The sequence below is a fragment of the Neospora caninum genome, chromosome VIII (assembly GCF_000208865.1).
Source record: "Neospora caninum Liverpool complete genome, chromosome VIII".
NCBI lineage: Eukaryota > Apicomplexa > Conoidasida > Eucoccidiorida > Sarcocystidae > Neospora > Neospora caninum.
In genome coordinates this window covers 4644346-4664955 of record NC_018395.1, presented here as the reverse complement: position 1 = coordinate 4664955, position 20610 = coordinate 4644346, and the positions used below count along the sequence as shown (strand labels likewise).

General features: G+C 58.3%; 1 protein-coding gene across 1 annotated transcript; it reads left to right on the top strand.

Moving 5' to 3' along the window:
* Positions 1–3376: 3376 nt before the first annotated feature.
* NCLIV_035850 (hypothetical protein) lies at positions 3377–20487 on the top strand (the record flags this gene model as incomplete). Its single annotated transcript, XM_003883787.1, has 20 exons — positions 3377–3640; positions 4262–5366; positions 5584–5843; positions 6161–6424; positions 6949–7121; positions 7559–7878; positions 8212–8743; positions 9201–9377; positions 9652–10432; positions 11043–11213; positions 11559–11962; positions 12514–12838; positions 13412–13603; positions 14105–14510; positions 14785–14960; positions 15696–15830; positions 16200–16966; positions 17156–17376; positions 17653–17822; positions 18148–20487. 20 exons carry the CDS (start codon positions 3377–3379, stop codon positions 20485–20487), a joined length of 9183 nt encoding a protein of 3060 aa, XP_003883836.1.
* Between the last annotated feature and the right edge of the window lie 123 nt (positions 20488–20610).

Below are 20610 nucleotides of genomic sequence, written 5' to 3'. Positions count from 1 at the left end.
TCCGCGTTTCCAACGCTGCAAAATATAATTCTAGCATTAACGAGTAACAAGACTGTGGATCAGGGGCTTATACAAACGAGACGGTTTACATAAAAGGGACACTCCAATCGGTGGACGTACCGGGACTGACACACGGTCACGATGACAGCTAGGTTCCATTACATCCTCATGAGCATATATGCGTTCAAACAATTTGTGTAAATATGGTGGACTGTTTCCGTTGAACGATCGAAACACAATGCCACTTAACATCGGGGGTCATGAATCATGTTCGAGACCGCAGAAGCGGAATGCCCTTGGTCCTAGTTAGATGGATCCCCAAAACAGAGAATCTGCAGTTGCTGGTATCTTCGTAAAGGCACATATTCCCAGTTCGGTTTTTCAGTCGCATTCCGACTACAGAAGCGAAACCAACACGCTGCTACAGACGCGAACACAGCGAACGTAGAATTCCTCCTGCCCTTTAACAGTTTTTGCCATTGAAGATCCCTCAATTTTGATTCGTGACGAGTACTCTGCACGGGACGCGATTCCGTAGCTTGATGCGAGATTCTCTAAGGGCTCGAAGAACTGAACACGTCTGCTGAGGCTGCGACCAGCAGGAAAATCGCTTCAAGAACTGGGTGCAATTCGTAAGACAAGTCGGGGCAGCTGCAACACTGGTCGGCGCAATGTGTTAGCTCCGCCAATTCGTATTGGGTCCCAGAACCAATTAGATTGCCTTAGGTGTTATGTCCTTGTGAAGCTTCCGGTCATACCGTAGGATGCACTGCTTCTTTGGAGATGCAGGGTAGAGATATATTCGGATTACGAATAATTTTGGATTTAAGAAAAAAATGCACGTGACCACATTGGCACATTTAGCTTCAAAGGGCGACAAAACTTTCGTAGACAAACTGTTGACTCAACACCAATGCCACGCCCCTTAACGGTGGCGTACGACAGACCGGTCTGCGAAACCGATGAAGGACTGAATTTGCACCCGGTGAAGTGGATTTACGTTTGGAGCGCAAGCGATGTTCTGTTTTCAGTCGTTACACGCGTGAGGCTGAGCGCTGACTGGTTAAAGTGTCTGTGGCAAAACCACATTTGTGGCTGTCTCATAAACACGTCGTTGTCCAGTGGCAGCATTGCTTGTGGACGGGAAAAGAGGGAAGCGCTAGCTTCTTCATGACACCGTATCGAAAAACTTCCGTCCTCCACGGATCCGTGCACTGAGGTGTCGAGTACTGCATTTCAAACACAAAGAACAAACTGTCCTCCTTAGTCCCGTGGGTAATTCTCTGTATATCAGCTATGCTTCGATTCTTTATCATTCCTGTGTGTAAGGCCTGCAGCAGAACGTGTGCCATCAGGCCCCAACAATGCAAGAACCTCGTACGAGATCCCCCGAAGCCCAGATATAGCTACGGCAGCTCTGTCTACCACGTTCTGGCTTCTCCAAGATATGCTTGATAGATGCCGCCACGCAAGAATTACAATGTCCAACAAGTGAAAAGAATGCGTACTCCTGCCAGCATGCCTGGGTATTCTCTCGGTTCCGTATCAGAGGAATGAGACGGGATTGCACAGATGTGCGGCCACGGGCAGCGCCATAGTCGTGAAACACCGACTCGTTCGTATATTCTCAGGGTGGGTATGGAGTCGCGTGCTTGGCGCAGGGAAGAAAAATGTCCAGTATTCTCAAAAGCTCTGTGAGGAGGGACATACGAATTCAAAAGGCGGTAGCTGGCGAGGAGAGACTTCGTCGCCGTCGATCCTGCATGTCGCCGCTGCTTGGTATGCGGCTCGCAGGAGTGAGAAATTCACGCAGACAGTGTACCCTCGTTGCTGGCTTTTCTCCCGCAGATGAAGGAAGAGATTAAGAATCTCTAAGCAGGGAATCCCTCTGTCAAGTTTATCGACGGGGCTTCTTTCCTCTTTTCCGCTGTGGCGACAGCATGCGCGCATCCTCAAATTTTCGTAACTCGATTTCACCGTGTAGAGGGTGCCAAGGGGGTGTGCTGAGCTGAGAGAGCTTGCTTGACAAAAAAGAAGGCAACCGAATTTCCGTGGAAGTTAGGGATGCCTGTTTTCCTTCTAGCGAGAACATCGCCTGGGTGCGTCGCGCCATCTTGGGAAGCTGCTTAACATTCACTTTGGCGCCGCCCTTCTTTTCGTGTCTCTTTCTGACGACCCTTTCCCAAACGCTGTTGCCGTGCCTCGGGCGGTGCATGCCTTTTTCTGATTCAAGAAAGCGGGTTCCCGCGGCTGTTTCCGCAGAGGAAGGACTGGAATTCCCTGTTTTGGCCCTTTGCACTTCAGGAAACTCTGGCAATCTTTTCCCAGCAAATGGTCCAGGACGCTCGCCAGTGTTCCTCTTGCCTCTGCGTTCTTTCGGAGTCCCCAAGGGTGAAGGCCACGCCCTGTTCCCCGTTCTTTTTTCTTGCTTTGTCTCGCGCGGTGTATGCGCCTCTTTCCCCTTTAAATACTCCCTCTTGCCTCTCCACTCTGTGCTGGACACCTTGGAAAGGCGGGAGACTGACATCCCGTCGAACCAGAGCGATTTTCCTTGCGTGAATTTCCTCGTGTAGTGTTTCCGCCGAGCCTCGAATTCGCCGTCTGTTCCCCGTGTACAGTTGCGTTCTTTCCTGGAAAGCAATGGACGTCTCCTCTGGGCCTGGCGTCTTCTTGGCCACCCATCACTTTGGTGGGAGTTTTTGCGTTCCTTTCTCGTTGAATATTTGAATGGAGGAGACACGACTCCGCGGGTTTGCCCAGCGGATGTGTAGGGGAAGGAAACCCTTGCACGGACGAGGTTCGTAACGACTTCCGCTATCAAGGAAGTCGGCGACCTGAGCTCTCTCCTATGCTACGGGCCGTGACCGTCTGCTCGGCACTGCAAACTGCGTGCGGGTGGGGTGTTATCCCCGAAATTCTCCACTCCCTCGCGCTTTGGAACTACAACGCCGTTTTTTGTCTGCGGCTTTGTCTTCTGTTTCTTGGTCTCTTTTCCCTTCTTAGAATTTCCCCCTCTTCCCCTCCTTCCTTCCTTCCTCCCTCTGTTCAGCTTTCGTCGCTCCCCGTCTGGAAATATTAGCGCAGGCAGGGAAGAGAGAAGGCGAACAGCCAATAGAAGAATGCCGAAAGGCAGCAGAAAGGAACTGTTTGTGTTTCGCTATGAAACAGGACAGGAGGTTTCGGGGACCAACCGCATGCGTGAGGAGGCTACCGTCAGGTGCCTAGTTCCTAGAAATTTCACAACAAAGCCCCAGATTTTTCAAACGAATTAAGAACCGATCATCGTCCCCGCGATCCTCACCTTGCCTTTCTTTTGCCGTTTTCTTTCGCTCTTGTCTACCTTTTCCCATCCTTGAAATCAACGCCGCGTATCATCATGCGGCCTCCAGCCTCTTCTCCGCCGGCACTGCCGCTGGACACTCTCTCACCGGTCTTTCTCTCTCCTGCATTTTCAAAGTTGAATCGCATCTTCACAGCACCTGCGATCTTGGCCGCCCCCCCCACCGATGGGGCAAGAAGTGTCTCCACTGTCTCTGGCCCCCCTCCGGCCGTGGGCAGTGCCACACTCGCCCAAGCCGAGGCCCGAGACATCGCCCGCGCCGAGGAAGCTTTCCGGGAGGCTCTCGACGAGCGGTTAAAGGTGCGGTGCTGAGAAAAAGACGGATGCGTGGAGGCGTACCTACGCATACGTAGATGTGGCCACAGATGTGTACAGACGTTTCCATTCGAAATGATGTGAATCCCATCACTTTCGCCTTCGGGAAGAGGGTTTGCATCTCCCCCCGCTCCTTTTAGCCTTTTGAGTTTTTCCGCTTTCGCCTCCCTTTTTTGACTTGCTGGATGCGCAGAGCGTCCGAGACGCTCACGTGAGAGCTGCCTGCATTTGCCATCTGTCTGGTCCCAGGTCTGCGTGCGGGTTGCGGGTCTCTCGCCTCCGCCCGTTAAGCCGCTTCTTCCGCTGTGGCCGCGCAGCGCCTTCCTTTTGCATGGTCCATCCACTGGATAATCCACCAAAAAAGACGGCTTCGTGGAGTTTTGGGACAGTGCCGTCGTGCGCCTCTCACACACTCTTCGCAGAGACGTGTTTCTGTCGCCGTGATCTTTTCTCCGCCCTCCTAGCTCCTGGTCTTTTCACAGAGCTCTGCATGCAGGTTGCCGGTCCTACGGCCTTCGTGCCTCTGTCTCGCGCAGATGCATCTCGGTGCGCGTTAAACTTCAAACGTCCTTCCTTTTTTTGCTGTGTTGCCTTCTGTCCGTGCAGCTTTGGCGCGAAAGATGTCTCCCGTTCATCGGGTTACTCATGACCCAGGCTGACAAGACGGTCTCGACGCCGACTTCATCCGCCAGTCTGGGCACTGTCTCTCGGTCCCCGTCGCCGCCCCACTTGGCCTCCGTTGCACCGTTGTCTTCTCCGTCCTCTGCGCCTGCCGAGGCTGCTGTCTTTCCCGAGTCTCTGCTGTCTCCATACCTCGCTCCCTGTTTGTCAACGTTTTCCGTGCTGAGTGCGTCCTTCCTGCGGCCGGCCGACGAGAAGATCTCTGCGCTGTTTTTCGAGTTGTGCGTCGCCGTGGCCAGCGGCGGCTTCTCCTATTCGAAGGCGACGGACTTCCTCGTCAAAAAGGCGCTGCCCAACGCGCTGTTCCACTTTGTCCTCATCGCTGCAGACCTCCGCAGAGCTGCCGCCCTGACGCATGCGGCTGCGCAACGCGCCTCGGCCAGTGCGCCGGGGAGGCCGCTCGCTCTCGACAGTCCTTCGGCGGAAACCGAGTCCCCTGAGGGAGCAGGGGCTGGTGCCCCGCCTGCAGGGCCGAGCGAAGAAGCCGGGGCACACGTTTCGACGCCCAAGGGAAAGGCCGACGGCGGGTTTGAACTGGGAATGGGGACTCCCTCGGCTGCCGCGTCCGCGCCGTCTCCTCTGTCGGGCACGGGGGCCCCGAACGGGCACGAGACAGAAGCGACAGAACACGGAGCTCGTCTCGCCCCCGAGGTCGTTGCGTTGGAAGCGGCTCTGCGCAGGTGTTTCTTCAAAACCCCGTGCTCGCCAGAAACCGTAGACGTTCCGGCCGCGCTGGAGTTCATTGCCTCGACCTTCTTCCCTCGGGCGTCTGCAAAATCTGAGACAGAGGACGCCAAGGGCGGCGGCAGCTCACGGCCAGACTCAAGGGAAAAGAGTCAACGAGCGCTCTCCGTCTCTGGGGTGTTCGCGCCCCACACCAATGTCCACCTTCCCGCGTGTTCGCTCCAGTCGCTTCTGCCCCTACCTTTCCGCGCGCTTCTCCTCGACGCCGTCACCGTCACCACCGAAATGTGTGTACACGCGGACCCGGTGCGAGTGGAGTTCCGCCGCGCACAGAGCAATCTCGGAGGTCAGCGGCTGTATCCTGTGCGAAAGGGAGAACTCCGTTTTTTCTCCGCCTCGGGCCGGTCTACGTTTTTCTCCTGGGTGTCGAGGGGTTTTCGGAGTCGTTCATGCTCTCGCTTTTCCCGCCTGAGTTCCTTCCCGAGTTTCGTTGTTTCCTCTCCCGTCTTGCAAAGGCTTGACGCTGCGGCCTCAGTCGGTTTTTTTGTCTTGCTTCCGCGCAGCGTTTCTGCGGCTCCTCGAGACGGGGCACGTGGTGACCCCCGTAGATATTTGCGCGTTTGGAAGCAGTATTCGTTTGGACGATCTCGCCTGGCCTCGACTCGCGCCGTCGGTCGGCGGAGGCAGAAAACGCGTCCACGAACTTCTCATCAAGGAAAGGACGAAGCGAAAGTTCACGTTGACCGTCTACAACCTGTGCAGGGAGAACATCGGCCTCTATGCCAGACTCCACGCCGCTCTTCTCGCCTACGTGGAGAGCCCGGTAGGTGGACCGGAACGCACGCTGCCCCCGTTTGCCCGGAAGTCCCTCGAGCAGGTCGCGCGTGCATGCGTGTGTGTGCCAGCATACGGATCCTCCTCGTTTTGCTCTGGACAGTCGCTCGAGAATCGCCAGTCACCCTGAAATGCAGATGCATGCACCTGTAGAAATCTCCAGCGATCCCGACCGATGTGTAGGCGTCAAAAACCCTGTGCAGGTAGGTGGAAGCTTGTGGCGCGAGGTGTAACCAGGAGAGGCAGCGGGCATGGTCCGTTTGGAACATCGTGTGTGCGGGTTGCGTGTGGGAGTTTTGCGTGCAGGTGCGGATTTCTTCGAGGATCTGTTTGAAGGCTGTGGCTGCAATTGTGGGTGAAGGCAGCTTGTGCCCGAGCCGGACTCTGGCGACGATTTTATCCGTCTACGAAGACCACCTGTTTAGTCACAATCAACTTCTGCCTCTCGTTTCCCTCTTCTCGCCCGAAAAGCTGCTCGAAGTCATTGTTTTCGAGTTGCATCTATACGCCGAGTTGCGGCGACAGAGAGACGTCGCGGACGAAGACGCTGCGCTGACGATTTTGCATGCGGTGAGGGAGGGAAGTCGGGACGAAAGTGGAGCGGCGAAAGTTTTTTCGAAGCGAACGTCTATTTTCGAAATCGTAAAAGACGGAAGGGAAATGCAGAGACGAAAGGAACTGGGAAAGCTTCCAGAAGAACAGCAGCTGTTCCTGAAAGAAATCGAGTGAGAGAGGTCTTGGTTTTTCTGCAAAGTGCGCCTCGTGTCCCTAGGCCTTGGACGTGTACTCTGCCGCGGCAAGGAGTCAAAACACACATGCTGGGGCGTCAATATATTTACATGCAGACGTCCAAATATCTCTGCCTGTATGTATAAGTTACATGCGTACTGCGCATGCATGCGTATATACGTGTCTCCCTCAGATGCACATCTCTATACCGCGGCGTGTAGGGGTATTGGTACATCTTGAATGAGCATGTAGGTGTCGCGAGTTGCGAGAGATCGCTGGCAGGTCTGTCCTTGCCTTCACCCAGGGTTAAACGCGCTTTGTTTGGGGCATGTTTCTCCTCGCTTTTCCGTGCTTGCCACATGCAGCAGACTCTTCCAGCGACATCGGCAGGCGTCACAAGCGTGCCTGGAGGCACGGTGCACCATTCCTCGTCCTCGCCTGCGGAGATGGGGACGGTTGCGCGGAGCGTTCAGAACCGAGCGGCCGAGGGTCCCTCCCCGAATTTTTATCGGATGCTGGCTCTCTTCGTGATGAAAGGGTAAGCAGAGGCGTTTGAAGTGGACGCAAACGATGCATGCCGAGTTTTTTGACGATCGCCGCTGGTGCCGTCGGGCTGTGTTGCGACACCCGAACGCGGGATATATCGCGAGCATCTGCGCGTGCGGGGCTGCAAAACATGCGAGAGAAAGAGGACGGGAGACGCCAAACAACGAGGACGACCTGCATTGGGGAAAAGCTGAGATATAAGCGAAGCTGGAGGAACGACGTATCCGGCAACGGTGTAAACGCGACGACGTCGCAGACTCGCAGAAGGGAAGACGGGATGCGCGTCTCTGCCCCCCCCCCTCCCCCTGGGCCGGCCGGTGTCGGTGCTGTGCGATCCTCTCCTCGCTCCCACGAAAAACGCCTCACGAGGCACGTGACTGCATGCGTCGTTGTTTGTGTCCTGGTTTTTGGGATCGCGTGGGCTCTCAGAATCATCTCCCTTGAGGCCCTCTACCCGCACCTTCTGCCGGCGGACGCGCTGCTCTCAGCGCTCTTTGCTCGGACGGCCTCTCGGTACCAAGCGGCGTTGCGCGACGCCAAGGGCGGCGTGCTGCCTGCGCCTCCAAAGCCGGAGCTCTCCGTTCAGGCGCAATTCGATCAAGCCCTACCGGGCGTTCTCGCCGCGTGTGGGGTGGCCGGAGACTCTGCAGGAGACGGCAGGCGGGACGGCGCCACGTCGGGGCCCGCGGCTCTGGGGGCGAACGGACCGGCAGGAACCAATCCAGGAGCTGGGCCGGGAAGCGGCGGAGGTAAGCCTCTTTGTCCCTTTGTGAAGCGATGGACGGAGAGAGTAAGCACTGTGTCCTGTGGTGTCCCTCTCTCTCGAGTTCCTTGCCTCGATGCCAAACCAAGCCTCAGCGCCTCTGTATGGCTGTTCCCGTAGTCCACCTCCTTCCTCGTGTCGCGTTTGAGGTGTCGAAACCGTCGCGGGCTTTCCCGTGAACCTTCAGTGAGTTGTCCTCTCGCTTCTCCGTTTTTGCACGCGTTTCCCACACGCCTTCGCCTTTCATGCCCCGCTTGCTTTGAAGACTCTTACGGGACGTTCTTCGCCGACCCTCCGTCTCCTCGCTTTCCTTTCGCAGGCCCCAACATGCCTCATCCGCCGTCGTCGACGCCGTTTGGCTATTACGGCCGCGCGCCGATGCACTCGCCCTCTGGGGTGAACCATCAGGGCGGTCCGCCGGGGTGGACAGGCAGTCCTGGAGCCATGATGAGCGGCGGATCTTCCTTCGGCGCGCCGTTCTCGTCCTTGTACGGCTACCCGCCTCCTCTTCACGGATCAGGTAACGCTCTCGCTTCTCGGAACGTGAATTCGAACTCGCCCCACTATGGCCCGACGGGCGCGGACGGGGCGGGCTTCTTCGCTTCGGGCGCGGGCTTCGGGGCGAACGGGGCGCCGGGGCTGCACGGCGCGGCTGGCGGGGCTGGGACGCAGGGTCGCGCGAATCCCGAGCGGGAGCGCGAGGCGAGAGAGAAGATTGAGAAAGAGAAAAAGGCGCTGGAGAAGAAGCTAGTTGAGAAGGAAAAGGAGCTCCGAGACAAAGACGCCGGCAATCCACTGCTCAACCTCCCGGGGGCAAGAGAGTATCTGCTGTACGACGAACAGGGCGTCAGGTGAGGGGAAGGGAGACAGGAACAAAAGGAGAGAAGAAAGCGCCTTTGCCTGTGAAAAGAAGAAACCTCAAAAACGCCTTCAGTCCGCAAACGACCGGTATCACAGATGCTTCTGTGTGGGGAATATACATATTTATATATATTTATATATATATTTATATGTATATATATATATTTATATATATTTATATATATATGGAGAGATAGATAAATATACAATTGCAAGTGCACCCCGTTGGAGGTGTTGTAAGAATGAGTGTTTGGGGAATGCGACCGCACGGCTCGATAGGTGTAGGTGAAGATGGAAGTGGGGTAAGTGAAGGTCTTTTGCGTTTTCTTTTGATGATCGCGAGAGAGACAGGTGCTCACTTCCGACTCGCTTTGCGCCAGTCTGGGCCGTTTCTTCATTCAGAAAGGTTTCGATGCGAAAGGTTGCATGTGCGCCTGCGTGTTTCAGATTTGCTCTGGAAAAGATCTACGGCATGGAGATTGGGAAGTTCCGCCTCCTCGCAGCGTTCCTCGACTTCAACGGCACAGCATTCGCACACCAGCTTCTTCTTCATTTTACCGCGAAGCTCCACGTGAATCCCTGCCTGAATGGGGCCGTGCAAAAGAGCCTGGCGAGATACATCAAGTAAGCGCTTCATCGCCCGCGTCGCGTCGGTTCGTGTGTTCGCCGCCGTTTCTATGCTTTCGGTGCGCTTTCTGCCTCACGCCTGGCCTCGGGGCGTGCGCCGCACGTGTACAGGCCGCACGGGCTGTCCTGGCTGTGGGCCTTCGCCGCGGTGTATGCCTTCTCTCGATTAGCGCCGACTCTGCTCTCCCTTTCGTGCCTGCGTCGCTTGCCGTTTCCCCGCGTCCTGGGTCCTTTTCTCATCGCAGCGTCGTCCGTTTCGCGCTTCCTGCAGCTGGCTCCTCGGCCCTCTCTGCGCGCGCCGCCCGAAGGATTCCTTGGCGCTCTACCTCGCGACGGCGCGACCGAAATCCGGTTCCCCGCGAGAGTCTCCACTTTTTTCGCAAGCGGAGGCGCTCCGCGCGCTGCGGCCTCTCTGCAGAGACGCGCGAGGGTGCAATCCCTCGCTGTGTGCGCACGAGCCGTACTGGTTGGGCGCAGTCTTGCGGCGAGAGGACGAGAAGGCCGAAGTGGACGGCGAGAAAGAAAGGCCCTTGGTGACAGACGCCGAAAGACAGCGAGCGAAGGAAAGCGGAGTGAAGCACGAGGGGGACGAGACGGAACCGACGTCTTCAGGAGACCCCGCCAGCGAGGCACAGAGGCCCGTAAAACGCGTGAAGACAGAGAGAGAAGAGAACGGAGCAGACACAGACAAAGCAGTCCTCGAAGCCGACAGCAGGCGCGCAGCGGCCGAGCCGCACCAGGCGCGCTCAGGGGGTGTCTCGTCGCCGTCGGAGACAGCGAGAGCGAGGCGAGAGACGGGCGCGAGTGACGAGGCGGATGGCGCGAGAAGGCAGGATGGAAACGAACGCTTCATCGGCCTCGCTCCCGCTGAAGCCTACGAGGACTTCTTCGTTCACATTCTGCCGCTGCTTCGGTACATGGGGGCGTCGCTCGCGTTCGACACCAATCTCTTCTCCAGTGTCTTGTGTGTTCTGACTGGCGTGGCTGAGGAAGAGCGAGAGAGCCGTAAACGGAGGGGCGCCGGAAAAGCACAGACGTGCAGGACACAGCTGGTGAGGCCCTCGCAAGCTAACACAGAAACACAGACGGCTCAGAAGCGGAAATGGCGCTTTTTAGTTCCTCGATTTTTACACTGTCAAACCCACAACCCCAATCGCCACAAGGCCTTGCACATCTGCAGTGCCTCTGTTTGAGCCCGCGCCGTTTTCGGGAGGGTGCCGCGGTTCCGTTTATCCTTTCGCCCTCGGCTGCGCTCGCGTCTCTCTGGCCTTTCCCGGGGAGGTTCCGGAGCTCGTTTGGCTTCGGATGCAGGCTTGCCGAGAGGCAGGAAAAGGTTCGAACACGCGGGGGACTGAGCGGCTAACCGGAAGAAGAGACGTAGGGGCGAATTGCTTTCGGTCACAAGCTAAAGTGGGAAACGTAGGCTACTTTGTTTTGGGAAACAGTTTTTTTGGTTTTTAGGTTTCGGGGACAGCCACTTGGTCTTGCCTTCCGCTCGGGGTTGTCGATGCGTCTCCGAATCTTTTTTGCACGTTTCAAGACACTTGTGCGCTGTTTTCCTCGGGCCGTTGGACGGTGTGTCGAGACGGTCAGCGCTTCCAGCGCCGAGGCGAAAGGCATAGGCCTCGCAAACTGTCCCGGTGTTTTCCGCTGTCTCTCCAGGACGACGTGCTGGTCGAGCTGATCTTTCCCGCTCTGTCGCAAGTGCCGTTCGGCGCGAGCGTCTTGAGCGCGAAGGTCTGGGGCGTTTTGGAGCTGCTTCCGGCCTCTCGGCGCTACGCGATCTACACGCGAGTCATGGATGCTTGGCTCTCGGAAACGTCCCATCCGATGGTGAGTTTCCCCTCGAGCGGGACTTTCTGTAGCCTCTCTTGCCCCCTGGCAGGTCTGCCGAGGCATCGGCCCTCCGAGCTCCCAGATATATACACATGTATGTACACGTGTATATATATATATATATATATGCGGAAAGGTATTTGTGTGGATGTTATCTTTAGAGCTCGGTCCGTGGTTATGTGGATGGGTAGATGCGTGCGTGGTTGTGGGTTATCTGGTGATCCTCTCACTTTCTCGCCGTGCTTGTGCGTGTCGGCGTTCGCGTTTCTGGTGTGCTGCCTGTGCGGCTGCACGGGTGCATGCTCTCGCTCGCTCACGCGCTGTCTCGTCTCCGCGCGGCAGACTCTGAACTACGAGGTGGTACGCGTGAGGCTGCGCAAGTTGCTGAAGCGTCTGACGTCGACGATTTTCGAGGACCGCCTCAAGGCGAAGGAGAGAACGCTGCTGTCGGAAATCAGCGCTCTGTCGCGGATCGCACCTGGCCCCGTCGCGGACCTTTTCCTCCACCAAACAGATTTGTTCGACGATAACATGGTGAAGACGCTGGCCGAGGCGGCGCGTTCGCTCGCGCCGCTCTCCGCAGATATTTTCCTCTCGCGCTTCATTCACCGGCAACTGTGCCGAGACGCCGGCGACGTGAGCTCTGCGCCGAACGGGAAAGGCCGAGGCGGCGCAGGCGCCGACATATGCGGCCCTCCAAAGCAACTGGTCAACCGCGCGGCTCTTACCGGGCGTTTCTTGAAAATGTAGGTCGTGCGCAACGACGCAAAAAAGAAGCGAGCGAAGAAGGAGTGGAGACACCGCATGGGGCGTAGATGGGAGTGGGACGGGTGGTGCATGCGTTCTTTTGCGGATCGACACACGTCCGGCGCCAGGTGGAGATGCTCAGGACACTCTCTGGCGGTTTGTCTCCATTTGGGAGGACGCAGAAATCGAGGCCGGTGCGCGTCCGGCGAACGCGCGCTTCTCGCCGGTTTTTGTTTGAGCTTTCTTGCGACGGCGGGATCCTCGGGAAGCAGAGGACACAGGGAGTGCCGCGCATAACGGGGGACGAGTCCTGGCCGCGAGCCTCTTCCTGAGTTTGGTGAACGCGTAGAGTCTCCCGCCGTTGATGGTATGTCGGCGTCGCTCGGTTACGACTGTGTGTGTGTGTGCGTCCTGTCTCAATCGTCGCGTTTCTTTGCGAATTTGCTTCCTCTCTCTGCGTTGTCAACGTCGCTCGACACAACTGCCGCGCGGTCCTCGCTCTCTACACGGTTCGGTTTGCTTTGCCCTCTTCTCCGGACGTGTCCTGCAGCCACTACACCACCGATCTGCAGCCGCTTCTGGTCTCAACCATTCTCCGCCTGTGGCGAGACTTCGACGCCTCGCAGGTTCTGTCTCCTGCGAAGGCTGTCGCAGCCGAGGAAGGCGAGAGAGAGACCGATGCAAGCGCCGAGGGAGCGAGGGCGAAGAGGGACGGCCTCGCACCCAGGCTGGTCGGCGAAAACCGCTACTACCCGGCGGATCTTCTCGGATTCTGGCGGGATAAAGAGTACATCGAAAAGCTGATCGAACTCATGGGAGACTGCCCCAAGCTGCCAGAGGCGGGCGCCTTGACCGCTGACCAAATCTACGCTCAGGTCCGGCTCGACAAGTTCTTGTGACTTCAAGCAGCGCACCGTTGGGGCGCGCAAGTCCCCTGTTTCAAATCGCTCTTTTCCGCGGATGTTCTGCTTTCTCGTTCGCCAAAGGAACACCGTTTGGCCAGTGCGGTGGCGTCCCGTCCGGCTTGCCTTTGTTTAAAGAACACACACGCCGCGATACACACGCTCTCGTGACTTGGGCGGTGTACATATCCCTTTTTCGCTTGGCGCTCGCGCACAAACCGAACACGCGGACTCGATATCCGGACCTATTCGTATCAATGCATAAATAGATCTGTATACACGTACATATATATATATATATATATATGCGTATGTGGACATCACGGATTTGTCACTTTTTAGTGTGGATCGGTTTCCAGATCATATACATCTAAATATATATATATATATATATATATAAATACATATATATATATATATATATACATATATATACATATGTATATATATATATATATATATATATATATATATATATGCGCCTTTTGTGCATATGGAGACGCTGTGTGCCCGTGTGTGTTTCTGTCTGCGTGGATTCTCCTGCAGGGTGGCGGTCCGTTGCTGAAGGCGGAAGTGATGTTGGCGGCTGAAGATGACTCACCGTGTCCTCTGCCTCGAAGCGGAGAAGACGAAGACCCTGCGGCATCAGATCGTCGAGGCGCGGCGGCCTTCGCTCTTCGTGAGGCTCTGAGCAAGCGCGACATCTTTACGCCGCTTCTCTTCATTCTGGCAAAACAGGTGACGCAACACAACAGTGGATACGCGAACAACGGAGAAGGGACACGCACAAAGGCGGGACGGAGGCGCATGCAGACTACCCACACAAAATCCTAGCGTATATATATATATATATATACATACATAATTATATATATGTAGGTGCCCGCGAATGTAGGTGTTTTCTATTTGAGGTCTGAATGCTTTTTGATTTTTGCTTTTTTTCGTCGTGTCTCTCTTTTCCTCCCTTTCGAGTATCTCGTGGATGTGCAGTCTCGCGCCGCGTATCTCTCTCTTCTCTTTCGGGCAGGTTTCGTTTTCACCACACTCTCGCTCGATTTGCTTCACGTGTCTGCGTCGTGTCGCTTTCGGTCGTCCACACGGTTCCGCTGCTGCACTCTGTCCGTGCTCGCTCGTCTTTTCTGGCGTTCCGCCGCGTCTCCGTTTTCCAGCTGCGGTTTTGTTTCTTCTCGCCGCTCATCGGCTTCTCTCCTTCCGCCTTTTGGGACCGCGTTTTTGCAGCGTGTGGAGGTCTTCTACGACGGCGACTTTACGCGATCCCTCCGCAGCTTCGGCTCCACATTCGACGACTTACAAACTTACCATCTGCAGGTGGTGGACTTTCTCTCGCGCTACGCGTCTCCGTCTGCGACTGCGTATGCGTCGTTGCTTCCGCCCGTCCGCGAAATCTTTGCCCGCTTCGAGCCCGCGATGGCGTGGACCATCATCCGCCCTGGACTCGCGGATTTCCTCGAGACCTTTCCGGCCGGAGCTGCGATCGAGTGCGAGGAGAAAAAGCGGACGGAGAGAGACAAAGACGCGCAAGACCCGCCTGCAGCTCCCGAGAGGGGCAGTGAGAGAGACAGGGCCAACTCTGGACAACGCGACAGAAAAACAGAAAAGGAACAACGAGTTGTTCGCCTCACGTGTAAGCCGAGACACACAGGCAACGGCCTCGGAGTCGGTCCCCGGTTCAGCGGGGTACACCCGTACGCCGTTGACCGGGTCACATATATATATATATATATATATAGGTGTGTGCACGTATGTGCGTACGTTGTGTTCTCATCGTGTTTGTATCCGTGCAGCTGTATCTCAGTGCGTTTGGTTTTCTCGGAAGGGGTTCCTGTGAGCGCCTGCGGTTTCGCCGGAGCGTGGATCGTTTTGTGGTGCTTTCTCCTTGACCTTTCCTCGCCTGGCAGCTACCTGGCAAACGCGCGTGCGGCCGACTGTCGAAGAGTATTTGGCCGAGAAGCAGTTGAACGGGCTGTCGATGGATTTCTTCCTGCTCTTTTGGAGGCTCTCGCTTAGCGACATCTACGTCCCCGACCGTCAGTATGAGGCGTGCCTCGCCCGCCTCGACGCCGGCGTTAAGCAGGTAAAAAGAAAAAAGAAACGGGATCTGCCGCTGAGCGACGAGTCCGTCGAAGGAAGATGGCGAGAGACGAGGGAGCAAAGGCGGTTGAGAGCAGATAAGGTGGGAACACGAACACGAGAGGGGCGCTGAAGGAAAACACGAAGAAAACCGGAACGAAAACGGGTTAAGAAGGGTGTCGGAGTCGTCGTTTGCAACCGAGAAGCTGGAGACGATGAGTGAAACCTGCGATGGAAAGGAAGGAAGAGCAGAAGAAGAGAGAACGTGAAAGGGAGCTCACAGAGGCCGAACAAGACGCCCCGCAAGGTAGCCTGTGCGAAGATGCGTTGACACACGCCATCTTAGTTGCATTCACAGCGGACGGGGCGACGCTTCTCTCCCGTTCGGCCCCGTTTGCTGTAACCGGCGCCTGGACGAACGTGGCTTTTTTTGTTCGCGCCTGTGCCTGTGTCGCGTTTTTGCGTGCGCGCAACTCGTTGGCCCGCCACGTCGCATTAGGGGCGCGGCTCCTCGGACCTGCGCGCTTGGGTCTTCGCCCACCCAGGCGTCCGCAGGTGCTCTTCCCGAGATAGTGTCTCTCTGTGTACCCGCCCAGAGGCGTTGCGCGTCTTCGTAGACTTCGGCGGTGTGTGCTTGGTTTTCTTCTTCTCCCACGTCCTTTCGTTGGCGCGTAGCGAGTCGCGAAGACACGGATCGAAAGGCGCAAGCGCGTGTTGTCCGTTCGAATTGGTTATGCAGAGTTTGCGGGCCTTGGAAGACCTCGAGAAGCAGCGGCGGTCGACAGCGTCGTGGGCCGCCGAGCAGCAGAAGGGCGCCGAGGAGCCGCTGAAGGCGCGCCTCAGCCGCCTCCAGCGGAGACACAGGGCCCTCCAAGTAAGCCGAGTGGCGGGGGTGCGCGATGCAGCGTTCGCGTGCTGCAGAAAAGGCCGTTTTCTCCCCCGAGAGGATCTCTCGAGACCCGTTCTCGAGCGCAAGGCGGGAGAAAGAAACAAGGCGGGGACGCGCGTTTGAGGGAGCAGAAAAGGGGCGAAAGGGGAGACTGGGGAAACACAATAAAGACGACCGAAAACTTGGGAGACCAAGGGAGAGAGAGGGATTGGAGAAGGCACGAAGGAGGGACCTCTCACGAGGAGGCGTCCCAGCTGGAACGTCGGCGCCGCGGTGCATGCTGAGTTCCTTCGTCGCTCGGGAATGTTATGTAGGAACTTGTCGTTTTTTGGTTTTTTCGCCGTCATTTGCCAGGCTGAGTGGCATGAACACAAACGCCGCTTCGACGCGGTTCGGCGTGCACTCCGGTCCCTCGACTCTCTCGACTGGTTCGGCAGTCTCGGGCCTTCTTCATTTTCCTCTTCTCCTTCTTCCTCGCCTTCGTCTCCTGCCGCGTCGCCTGTCTCTTCGCCTCTGCCTTCTCCCTCGTCTGGTGGCGTGCGCGACACGGCGCAAAATGGAGAGACTGCAGAGACAGGAGAAGCTGCTTCTGCGGCGCGGGCGCTGGACGAGAAAGAGAATCGCGAGGACGAGAACGCGAAAGATGGCGGCGCGCGAGAAGGCGCCGACGCGACGAAGGGAGGCGCCGAAGTCGCAAAGACGGAGCTGAGCAACGCCGCTGGAGGGTTGCAGGAAAGCAGCGTGGACGGGAGGCGCGCCGAAGCGCTCAGGGGCCAGACTGACAAGGCGCCCGACGAGGATGCCGAGATGGAGGACGACGCCTTGGGCGCGGACCCCAGCTCGGATGCAGTTTCACCAGGGCTTCGAACGGGCGTGGCGGGAGTGAAGAAAGAGGGGACTGCCGGACCGGCCTTGGCCTCGACGCCGTGCGCGCGGAAAGGTGGACCGCTGGCGATTCAGGCATTTGTGAAATTCTTGTTGGCGCCGCGTCTCTTGAACGCGGAAGTCGACGCGCTCTTCTGCTCCCACTTCGTCATGCTTCTTCTCGAGCTCAGGACGCCGCGATTCAACTACCTGGCCTTCACCAATGTGTGGACCAAAATGCTTACGCCTCTCGTCAGGTAGAATACAGAAACGGAGACAGCCCTGCGGCATCTCTCTCGCTGGGGGATGTGGGGGCATGCACGCCCGTCGCGGGATCGCCTCGCGTCCGTTATTCTGCTTGTGAACGCGTGCGTTTCCCGCGCAGGCGTCCCGAGGCGCGCCGCCACGTCTCCTCTGTCGGACTTTTGGCCGGCGCTTGTTTGCAGGTGTAGCACTGTGCGAGAAGCGCAGCTGCTGGGTCTGTTTGTGAACGAGATGCTGGCGCCTCTTTCCCGGTGGCTGAAGAACCAGAAGGCGTTCGAAAAAGATACCGGCGGCAACAGCTGCTTCGGCCGGACGTTCCGCGAAAGCGAGAGCATCCCTGCGGCGCAACTCGAGAAGGGCGCGAAGAAGTGGGAGTCACGAATCTTCGAGAGCCTCGTCCAAGGTGCGAACCCGCCCCCATGTCGGAAACACACCGTGCGCAGGAAAAGAAGCACGCCCTGCCGCAAAGGGTGTCCACTAGAAGGCTTCGACCGAAGGACAGAAACCAAGCAACCTTGCTTGCTCGTGCATATATATATATATATATAGATAGACAGATAGATAGATAAACAGATAGATAGATAGATATGTGGATATATGTTGGTGCATGCTAAGGGTCGTTTTCGTGTGTCTGCGTAGGAGTAGCACAGAACAGTCAGGTTTTTTATTTTCTTCGCAGGCCTTCCGGAGCCGTCCGCCTCGGCTGAGTCGTCGGCCTCGCCTTCGCAGTGGATGGCAGCGAAGGCGGTTGTGGTGTTCCTCTCCCGGTGTCACGCGAACTTTCCTCTCTCCTACACGCGCGGGGTTGAATTGATGACGCGTCTGGAGCACGTCGTCGAACTCGCCCAGGTGAGAGGCGCGCAGCAGCAGAGCCCTCGGAGACACGGGAGGCGTAGACGCACTGAGAGAACAGCTTCGGTGGCAGACGTTTTCTTGAGCACGGGACGACGTCGCGGCGTGTGCGGGGCCAACGTGGCCCGTCGAGAGAAAACAGAGAAGGCCGGTGCGAAACGAAGCGTCGGAGGGCAGGGGTCTTCTTTCAAGTGCACTGTGAGGTGCGTGCTGGGGCGCCGCGCATCGTGCACGTCAAAACGCTTCGGGAGTGTGCTTGCCGGTGAGGCCAAGAAGAAGACCTGCGGTAAACGATTTGTCCCTTCTTCTCTTCTCCGTTTAGGCGTGGGGCTGGAAGGACGTGAGCTTGTCGGCGAGCAGCATCTTGAAGACGCTGGACAAGTATCGCCGCGAGCGCAGCTGGTACCAGTCGCCGCCGGAGAGCGAGGAGAAAGCTGCGTCCCATTCTTCTGGAGCTTCTTCTGGGGCGACGTCGAGTGCCTCGAAATCTGCCTCGTCTTCTTTGCCGCCAAAGGGCGGCGCGAAGAATGCGCTCACGTCTGTCTCGATGTCGGGCGCGAGCAGCCACGGCCCCGCGTCTCCGCCTTCGTCTTCCTCGGGGAAGAAAGATGCTTCTGCGGGTGCCCCAGCCGCTGCGACAGCAAGTCCTCGAGGAGCGACCAAATCGCCTTCTGTTTCTCGGGAAGCCGCGTCGTCGAAGCCGGCCCCGGCGGGCCGACCAAAGGCGAGCGCGTCCGCGCCTGCGCCTCCTTCCGGCGCCGCTTCGGGGAGTCCGCGGCCGAAAGGGACCGCGCCGGCTTCCTCGCTCGCTTCTTCGCGGCCGAATCCGCGCGTTCCGGAACCGCTGAAGAAGGCGGGTTCGGCCTCTGCCGGAAAGGGGACGGAGGCGGAGACAGGTGTCTCCGCGGCTTCGGGCCGCAGTGCGTCGGAAGGCGAGGGCAACGTGGAGCCCAAGGGAGGCGCGTCGGACGCGCGGAGCAGAGAGCACAGCGAGGAACAGCGAAGGCGCGAGACAAGCGAGAAGGTGGGCCAGGCTGGACAGGGTGGCCACTGCGAAGACCGGAAAGACGCGGAGCGGAGGGAGCGCGAAGAGAAAGCCGCGAGGGCCCCGGGCGACGATACGAATGCAAGAGGCAAGGACACTCCGAGTCGCCCGTCCAGAAGCCGAAGCAAGAGTCCAGGCGACCGCGAGTCCAAGCGGCAACGGCGCGAAAACGAGAAGGAAAGTGAGAAAGCACCGCTGGCATCGGCCGAGGCAAAAGGCAACAGAGGGCGAAGTGCTTCGGTGTCAGGGCGAGACGCGGAAACGAAGGAGTCAGTGCGATCTGAGGGCGCGAAACCACGAGGGACAGGCCCCCCTGCCACGGCTCCGGCGTCCGCTGCGAAGAAATGCGGGAAGGAGGCAGACGCCAGTGAACAGCCCCGGGGACCGAAGAGTGCAGTGGCCGAGAAGCTGGAGGCCAGCGAGAAGAGAACGGGCGGAAAAGACGAGAGGCAGACAGGAGTTTCATCGCCTCCGGTCGGGCCCCGGGAAGACGCACTGACGCACAAGGACGACGACGGCCGAGAAAAGAGAGGCTCTGCGGCAAGGAAGAGGAGACAGGACGAGACAGAGCCTCCGGCTTCGGCCTCTTCCTCGTTCACAAACGACGAAGGGGGAAAGGAGAAAGCGACGTCTGATGCAGCTGAGCACGCCAGTTCAGCTTCTTCTCGCGGTCCACCGACGGGGAAGAGCAGCGGGGCGGGCGAGGCGAGAAAAGTGGGGGAAGAAAGGCCAGGCTCGAAGGGCGAGCCGAGCGTACCTTCGGGCGAGAGCGGCGCTGAGAAGAAGAAGGCCGCGCCACGACCCAGCGCCGGCGCGCCGCGGGACGACCGCACGGACAGTTGCCCGCCAAAATATCCGGGCAAGAAGGAGGAGACGCAGCGGAAACCAGGCGCCTCGCATCCTGCCTCGTTCTCCGCGTCTCGTGGAGGTTCAGCGGGCGGTGGCAGCCGCACCGACCGGGGGGGCGATGCTGCCCTTGCGTCGGGCTTGAAAGTTCCTCCGAAGTCGGGGAGCGGGGCGCCGACCGCGAACGGGCCTCAGGGCCATCCCCACTCGGGGTCGAGCGGAGGCCCGCACCCGCCAGGCGGCGGAGACCGAGGCGGGGGCTCCAGGGGGGGAAACGTGTCTTTCTCGGGTCCCCGCCGCTCTTCGGCCGCGTCGGGCGGGAGTCAAGCGGGTCGTCTCGGCCCTGGGGACGGTCCCGTCGCGGGGCCTCCCAACAGCAAATGGGGGGCGCCGGGGCCTGGTGGCCCGCCGTCTGTGGGGTCCCACCTCGGGTTCTCGGCCTCGCACCACACCTCGTCCTTCCACATGCCGCCGCCTCCCGCGTTCGGGCACAACCACGGCTCCCACGGCGGCCACCCGTCGACCTCCCAGCACGGAGGGCCGATGCGGAACGTGAACGCGTACTCTGCCTCCCAGTACACGGGAGGTTCCCACGGCTATGGGCCCCACAACCCGCAAGGCTCAGGGGCGAACCTCCAGGGACAGCAGGCGATGGGCGTGGGAGGCCCCGGCGGGCCCCAGGCCCGCAACGCGCTCTTCGGGCCCTCCAAGGGCCAACACGCCCACCGCCACGGCGGCTCTCACCACCGGTCTGGGCACCACCAACGGTGAAGAAAAGCCAGGAAACGAGAGGACGCAGAAGAAGGAAAGGCCTGGAAGAGTGGAGAGAAGAGGAAAAAGGTGGAAGAGGAGCAAGCGGAACATGCTGCCTGGCCGGATAACGTTGCCTCACGC